Source organism: Psammomys obesus, unplaced genomic scaffold (genome assembly GCF_907164565.1).
Source record: "Psammomys obesus unplaced genomic scaffold, mPsaObe1.curated_primary_1811, whole genome shotgun sequence".
NCBI lineage: Eukaryota > Metazoa > Chordata > Mammalia > Rodentia > Muridae > Psammomys > Psammomys obesus.
Genome location: NW_026586173.1, coordinates 14500799 through 14509464, shown reverse-complemented (window position 1 = coordinate 14509464; position 8666 = coordinate 14500799). Strand labels below are relative to the sequence as shown.

Genomic DNA, 8666 nt, shown 5'->3' with positions numbered 1-8666 from the left:
TCAAAGGTCTCTTTTTTTCCTCATGTGTCTCTGTGTGTGCATATGACAATATGCCAGCGTGTATTTACGGAGACTTGTGGAAGTCAGTTCTCTCCTTCCACCAGGTGGATACTAGAGATTGAACTAAGGTCCTCAGAATTGGCAACAAGTGCCTTTACTTACTGAATTACCTCACTAGTCCTGAAAAGTCCAGCATTCTTGGAGATGAAAAAAAAAAAAAAAAAAAAAAAAGATAAAACATGAGAAACCATGGGGAAGAAAAAGCTGCAATTAAAAAAACTAACAGCACAAAACAAAGACCCAAGTGAAATTATATCAGAAAAAAAAAATCTCACATCTAGGGAAAGATACGAACAGCTGCACACAAGAGGCGTGTGTACTCTTGCTATATCTAAGCAGGGGAAGCCTTAGACTGGGCAGGATGGCTCAGCCTTAGACCAGCTTTCCACCAAGGCTGATGACCCAAAGTCAACCTAGGACTCCCGTGGTTGAAGGAAAACTGATTTACACGTTGTCCTCTGACTGCCATCTGCACACCAGGGCACGTACATGCCCACAGCCCCACTGGCATCAGTCAGTATACGGAAATACCAGGTTTGGAAAAATAGCTCTGTGGTTAGACAGCTTACTGCTCTTGCAGAAGATCCATATTTTGGCTCCTGGCAGCCATATCTAGCAACTCACAACCACCTGTAACTCCAGCTCCAGGGTACCTAACAGCCTCTTCTGGCCTCCACAGGCAGTGAAACTCATCTGCACATGCCCACAGAGACACATAAAAAAATCAGGCTTAAAAAATAATTGAGCAGGGAGGGAGGGCGGGATTGGGAGGGGGTGAACGAGGGGGCTACAGCTGGGATACAAAGTGAATAAATTGTAATAAATAAAAAAATTTAAAAATTGAGTATGGTGGTACATACCTTTTATCTCAGCACTCAGTAAGCAGAGATAGGCAGATCTTTAGCAAGTTCCAGGATAGACAGGGCTATATAGAGACCTTATCTTAAAATAAATGAAAAAATACATCAAAAGAAACTGTGAATTGAAGCATTTATTACACTCCTTAAATATATGAGGCCGCCTACAACTTGAATATTTTCATGTACTTGAACTGAAGTGAAAGCCTTCTCCACCGTTGCTTACATTTTTTCTCAACTGTGGTTTCACATGTGAATATTAAGGCTATAGAGTATACAAAAGCTTTCCTCCATTCCATATGTATACATACATACATACATTCCATACATATGTATATACACCATATATTAAAACATGGTATGAAGTCTGTTTGTGGGCTAGAGAGTGGCTCAGCAGCTGTACAGTTCCCCATTGCTACAAATTATACAAATTTCCCATGTATGGAAAAACTACAGATGTCGGAACATTTGGAGTGCAATAAATAGGTCAACCATAGGAAAACCACCCTTGAATCATATTTCCCTGCCAGGTATTTTCTTTTGTTTTGAGACAGTGCATTAGTTACTATCCTATTGCTGAGAAGACACCATGACCAAGGCAGTTTTTAAGAAGCATTTACTGAAGGCCTGCTTACAGTTTTAGAGGGCCAGTCTATAATCATGGTGGGAAGCAGACAGGTTTGCTGCTGGAGCAGTAGCTGAGAGCTTTACACCCTGATGTAAAGCTGATGCAGCAGGCAGAGAGAAACACTGGTATGGACTTCTGAAACCCCAAAGCTCTCCTCTAAATCCTTCCTAAAGTTTCACTGATGGGACAAGTATTCAAACACGAGCCTTTCTCAAACCACCACAGGCATCTCAGTTAGCCTGGCCAGCCTCACCCTTACCACGGCAAGGGTGACCTCGAACCCAGAAGTCCTCCTGTTTCCACCTCCTGAGTGCTGGGGTGACAAGCATGCACACCACACCCAGCTTTATTTTCACTTTGAGATGGGATCTTATGGCACCCAGGATGACCTCAAACTCAGTATGTAGTCAGTGCTGGGCGTGAATTCCTGATCATTCTGGCCTCAAACCCCTGGGATCATATTAATATGCCATCATTTTCATGTTATCTGTCTTTATAAGATTTATGTATTATTTTGTGTGCATGCACATGAATGTATGGTGCACACACGCGCGCACACACACACACACACACCGCCCTCCCCCCACAAGCCAGAAAAGGGCGTCAAATGACATGGAACTGGAATTACAGACATGATTGTGGGCCACCATGTGGGCACAGGGAACCTTGTCCTCCACAAGTGTTCTTAACCGCTAAGACATCATTTTAGCCCCACCCTCTGATTTGATTACTTAAAGATGGAATACTGAAGAAAAAAGAAAGACAAGATCTTTCTATATAGTGCAGGTCTTTTAACTTAAAATCCTGTTTACACCTCTCATATTGGAGGATTATAGAAACAGGGGCCACCACTCAGATCTGCATATAACTAAAGCATTTGGGTAATCTAAAGGCTTATTCATATATATATATGCAACAAAGTAACAGGCCAGGTAGCTTAAACACAGTTATTTATTTCTAACAATTTGGAGACTGGAAAGAAAAGATCAGTGTAACTCGGGTGGTTTCCTCTGGAGGCATTAGTGGAAACACTTGTGGTAGCCATCTGTATTTGCAGAAGGCTTTCCATGATGTTCTCTCCATGCATCCTGCTGCATCTTAACCGTCTGAGGACATCAGTCACTCCACCCTAACAGACTCATTGCAACTTCCTTTTAATTATTTTTCCTTTATACATATTTTGACCGACTACACATGTGCACTCAATTGTATGCTGAACGCTCACAGCAGCTGGAGGTCACCAAATCTCTTATGGATGGCTGCAAGCTGCCGTATGAGTGCTAGGACCTGAAGAGGAAGTCCTCTGCAAGAGCAGCAGGTGCCGTGTGAGTCATCTCTACAGTCCCTCGTTTTAATTTTTAAAATGTAATATTATCGTGGGGCATGCATGCCACAGCATTCATGTGGAGGTCAGAGGACAGCTTTTAGGAGCTAATTCTCTTCTTACACTGTGGGATCCAGGGATAGGATGCAGGTAAGTCAGGATTGTATGGAGAATGCTTTCTTCTGCTGAGCCATCTCCATAGTCCTCATTTCAGTTCTTTAAAACTTTATTTAGTACTGTGATACATGTGGGAGAGTGGGCAAATACATGGAGGTCAGAGGACAACTTTAAGGTATTAGTTCTCTTTCTACCTTGTTAAGGCAAGGTCTCTCGTGTTCTTTCTGTCATGCTGTATACTCCAGGCAAGCTGACTCGCAAGCTTCCAGGTAATTCTCCTGCCTCTGTCTCCTACCTTGTAGGAGTGCTGGGAACAGATGCATGCCACTACATCTGTCTATTTTACATGGATGTGGATCAAATTCAAGTTGTCACGCATTGACATCAAGTGCTTTTATCCACTGAGCCATCTTGCCAACGTTCATTTTAATTTTTATTTTTTGACATGGAGTATTTGTGTTGCCCAAAATGGCAATACAGCATTGATCTAAGCTATGTATATAATTTTAATAGTTTCTCTCCAGGGTGAGCACCAGCATGTCTTCAAAGTAAACGAGAAGCCAACAAGAGCTTTCTCACATTGCTTAAACTAACTAGGCTTCTTACTAGTGAGTCCTTTCATGTCTTCTAAGTGAACGAGGATGACTGTAGGCTTTTCCACACTGCTGACACTTATAGGGTTTTTCTTCAGTGTGAGTGTGACTTATTTCATGAATTCTGAAGGAACTGGGACAGATGAAGGCTTTCCCACACTCCTTACATTCATACGGTTTCTCTCCAGTGTGGGTTCTTTCATGTATCTGAAATGAAGTGGAATGACTGAAGGCTTTTCCACACTGTTTACACTCATAGGGTTTTTCTCCTGTGTGGATGCGCATGTGAATTTTAAGGTGGGTGGAATAGTTAAAGGCCTTCCCACATTCCTTACATGTGTATGATTTTTTGGCATTGTGAGTTCTCATGTGATTATTAAGACATGAAGGATATCCAAATGCTTTCCCACAAATCTTGCACTCACAGGTCTTCTCTTCAGCATGCATTTTCAAATGTCCATTAAGATTTGAAGATATAGCAAAGGCTTTCCCACATTTGACACACACAAAAGGCTTTTCTCCTGTGTGAGTTCTTATATGTTGAATAAGTCGGGAGGATGTAAGGAAGGCTTTCCCACATTCCTTACATTCATAGGGCTTGTCTCCATTGTGAGATCTTACGTGTATACTAAGGCCCGAGTACTGAGTGAAAGCTTTTCCACACTGATTACATACATAGGGTTTCTCCCCAGTGTGAGTTCTTCCATGTATCTGAAATGAATTGGAATAATTGAAGGCTTTCCCACATTCTTTACACTCATAGGGCTTCTCACCAGTGTGAGTTCGCATGTGAATATTTAGATATGCAGGGTATCTATAGCCTTTCCCACATTCCTTACATCTGTACGGTTTCTTTGCATTGAGAGTTTCTATAAGCACAGCAAGTCTTGAGTTTATAAAACTTCTCCCATATTCATTACATTCATAAAGTTTGTCTCCATTGTGAGTTCTCCTATGTGTCTGAAAGTTTGACTTCCCATAGTCATTGCATTCAAAAGATTTCTCTTGTGTGGCAATTTTCTGATAAACTTTAACTGGGTGTGTGATAGAGGTTTCTTTACTCTGATTGAAGTCAGAAAGTTTCTCACCAGCACAGTTTTTATTCGGAAGCACTGGAAAGTCTTTTCTGTACTGACTGCAATCATAATCATCCTGTGTAGTTTGATTTTTCATATGTGTCTTAAGGGATGAGAGTTCACTGGAGCCTCCATGCTGCGTCCATTTCCAGAGCTCCCTTCCATTCTGGCTTCCTGCCTGCTAAGAGGGATAGAGGGCTAAACAAGATTTTTCCGCAGCCGATTGCTAAGAGTATAAACATTTGGTAACAAAACATTGTAATTAGAATTATTTTTCACTACATGCATACAGTTTATACTCTGTTAAACATTCTCAAGCAGTGAGATAAACACTTACTCCAGAATGCTGTGTCATCTGGTCCAATCTCTAAGAGATTTCTGTACCATACCAAGAAAAAGATATAATCTGTATGAGTTCTGGAGCAGTGAGTTTCATTACACATTGGGGGCACAACATTTGCTCTTGTGTGTTAACTGCTTTATCTCAATATTTCCTTTAAAGAAATTCTTGGCTTCAAGCATGCAGGTGGGTACTCCACAAGAGACATATCTCTGGCCTCCTTGAGATACAAATAAAAAGCATTTTCCTCACCATCTGCACACCACCATTGCTGTGCTGGAATGCTGAACATCTGGTTTCAAGTTGCATTTTCCATTCTGAAATAAAACAGAAAAACAAATGCAGGAGTTTCAAGAAAGAAATGGAGTTAGTTTTTAACAGTAGTTAAATAATAGGGCTCATTTATTCTTATTTTGAATTTTAGAAGGTAGAAAGAGATGAAGGTTTTAGGTTTTGTTTTTTGTTTTCTGTTCTGTTTGTGAGATTCAGCAGCCTAGCCTGAACTCACTACATAGCCCACACTGTGCCGCCCTCATAACCTCTTCCCTCAGCTTCCTGAGAAGAAGGATTTCAGGAATATACCACCATGCCAGGCAAAGGTAAAGACACCAGATTGAACGTTTAGATCATATTAAGAGTTGATTATACAAAAGTTAAAACTGACAGTAAATAGAAATTACCAGGAAAAGAGAGTAAAAAATTTCAAGGAGAAGAGTATATCTCAAAGCAATAAACTTTAGGAAAGGTTGGAGCAGAAGTAAACTGAAAGAGCATTGGAAGTTAAAGGTCCTCCTCCTCCTTCTTCCCTTCTTCCCCCTCCCTATCCCTCTCCTCCTGTGACAAACAATGACACTGTCAAACACAGTAGAAGGTGAAGACTGACAGCAAATGTTGTCCTTTAACTTAACACATGTATTATGCAGCACAGGCATGCCCCGCATACAACATCACAAACAAATATACAAGCATTTTTCATTCATTCATTTATTCATTCATTCACCGAGTGTATATGAATGTGAATGTGCGCGCGCACACACACACACACACACACACACACCTCAGCATGCATGTGGAGGTCAGAGGACTATGGAAGTTGGTTCTCTCCTTCCACTATGTGGGGTCCAGGAATTAAATTCAAGTTGTTGGGCTTGGCTGCAGGGACATTTACTTACTGAGCCATCTCTCAAAGGTTTTGTTTTTACTTTTAAGTTTATTTCAGTTGCAAACATACTAAACTTTCATTAAATAGAATTTCCATGAATACTGACCTGGGAAAACTATCTTCTGACCTGTACTAAACTCTTCTTGTTCCAACCAAGAGATCAAATTGGGTTTGATGAGCTGATCTCCTGTGCACAAAGTAAAACACATTAGTGAAAAGGCGCATACAAAACAATGACAAAACTTCCCAGGATTCAGGAATTAGAACTTTTGCTTTTTTCTCCAGTTTTTTGAGACAAGTGAAACTATATCGACTGGGCTGACTACAAGCTCACAGAAATCTTCCTCTTTCGGCCTTGGAGGTGCTTGAATTCCAGAAGTGTGCCATCAAGCCTGGCCAGGAACCTGAGTTGTAGTGATAACAGAGAAACTATTTTCAGGGGCTAATAATGCAAGTACTACCTGTCTATGCCTCAAAAGTTTAGTTGTTTTGGAGCCTAAAACTTTAATTTAGTCATATGAACATTTATAGAGCATTAGGGTTTGCTTTCTACAGCCCTAGGATAGCACCCAAGGTTCATGTGATAGGTAGATGGTTGGCCACTGAGTCATATCTCAGCCCAGGCCTTTACTTTTATCCAAACAGGAAGTAAGAGAATCACAACAAAGAGATCTTTGTTCCTATAGGGAAAGTAACTACAAGTGGTTCATATAAACCATTATTCATCATAGTCATCAAGATAATTAAAATTTCTAATGCACTTATTATTTTGTTTGTGTGTATATGTGCTCATGTATGTGGTGTGTTTTTGTGGGTGCAGTGATTAACAACACACCTGGCCTTTACATGAAAGCTGGGGATCTAACTAGGGTCGGGAATGCTTAAGCAGTAACCAGCTTCCTTAACGAGCCATCTTTCCAACACCTTTAATGAAATATATGTATTTAAGTGTATGTATGTGTGTGGTATATGGTATGTGGTATACGCACATGTGTGGCAGACGTGCATGCCTGTGCCCATATGCAAAGGACAAAGGAGGGTGTTAGCTGCTATTTTCTATCACTCTGTCTTTTATTTCCTTAAGGCAGTCTCTCCTGGAACCTTGGCTTGTACTTTTCCAGCTGGGCTAGCAGCCAGCAAGTCTCAGTGATCCTCATTTCACCATCCCCTCTATTCCACACTAGGGTTACAGGTGTCTACAAGACCACACCCAGCTTTTTCCATAGGTGCTGGGGCCCTGAAAGCAGGTCCTCATTGTTGTTAAGCAAGGTGTCTCAACCACTGAGCCATCTCTCAAACCCCCGAGAACTTACTGGCACATAAATGGCATAAGATTTACACTCAGGTTTCTGATTTAGTCTATCAAATGTGGAAAGAAAAAAATATATACTTTTTGGGGGGTGGGGGAGACAGGGTTTTAAGACAGGGTTTCTCTGTGCAGCCTGGCTATCCTGGAATTTGCTCTGTAGACCAGGCTGGGCACAAACTCAGAGGTCTACCTGCCTCTACCTCCCCAAGTTGGGACTAGAGGCATGTGCCGCCACACCCAGCAAAAATATAAAGAGAGACCCTGGACTTTCCCAAAACCACCTCAATAGATTAAAACATATTTAGGGTAGTATACACCTTTTCCCCAGCACATAGAAGGCAGAGACAAGGGTAATCTCTTTGAGTTAGAGGCCAGCCTATTTTAGATCTCAAGTTCCAGCCCAGCAAGGCTAAAATAATATCCTCCAGCTCGAACAAAACAAGAGAATGTATTTGGGGATGGATCTGTGTCTTCTTCAGAGCTGCCATCACCATTGCTGAACACAGTGAGTCCATGAGGGGCTACAAGTAGCAACAGCAGTCCTACCCACTGTGGCCAGGTTCTGGTAGTTCTCCAACATCACATCTCTGTAGAGGGTTCTCTGAGCTGGGTTCAGTGAGGTCCACTCCTCTTGGGTAAAGTCCACAGTCACATCCTCAAAGCGCACTAACCCCTGAAATATTGCAGACATGCTGGTTTGAGCAAATAAGATCTTTGCTAATAAATATGGGAAGATGAAGAAGTGTGACCGAACATCTACAGAAAATGTACTGGCTTCCAACTTACTTAATAGGAACAGTTTTTATTAGAGATATTGTCAACTTGATACAAATTTAGATATCTGGGAAGAGGAAGCCTCAACTGAGAAACTGCCATAAACAGACACTTGACATAAACAGTGTCTTGTCATACTGTTGAATCTGTCTGTCTGTTTCCTGATGTGAAATAAGCTGTGTGAGCTTATGGTAAAGTATGAGATCTTGACTATGTGCTTTAATTTATTTCAATGGGTACACGTTCTTCTGCACCTACAAATGTCGTTATAGACCAGAGCGGCCTGTGGGAGATTTTCTTGGTTCCTGATTAATGAAGGAAGGCCCAAACCACTCTGAGTGTTATCATTCTGAGCAAGTGGACCTGAGATGTGTAAGAAAGGCAGCTGAGCAAGCTGAGGGCATGAGCCAGTCAGTTAATAGATTC

At 41.4% G+C, this 8666-nt stretch overlaps 1 protein-coding gene across 3 annotated transcripts in view; it reads right to left on the bottom strand.

Annotated features, from left to right (window-relative positions):
* Window positions 1–1020: 1020 nt before the first annotated feature.
* Window positions 1021–8666, bottom strand: part of LOC129672015 (zinc finger protein 426-like) — a 57491-nt gene continuing 49845 nt past the window's right edge. For 2 of the 3 annotated variants that reach the window (XM_055601211.1, XM_055601212.1), the window contains exons 4-7: window positions 8013–8139; window positions 6264–6344; window positions 5248–5312; window positions 1021–4836 (exon numbers count right to left, since the gene is read on the bottom strand). In XM_055601211.1, coding sequence (XP_055457186.1) covers window positions 3592–4836; window positions 5248–5312; window positions 6264–6344; window positions 8013–8139 — 1518 coding nt within the window. In that variant the 3' untranslated portion in view covers window positions 1021–3591. The remainder of the gene's footprint in view (window positions 4837–5247; window positions 5313–6263; window positions 6345–8012; window positions 8140–8666) is intronic. The other variant, XM_055601213.1, reaches the window with a different exon arrangement.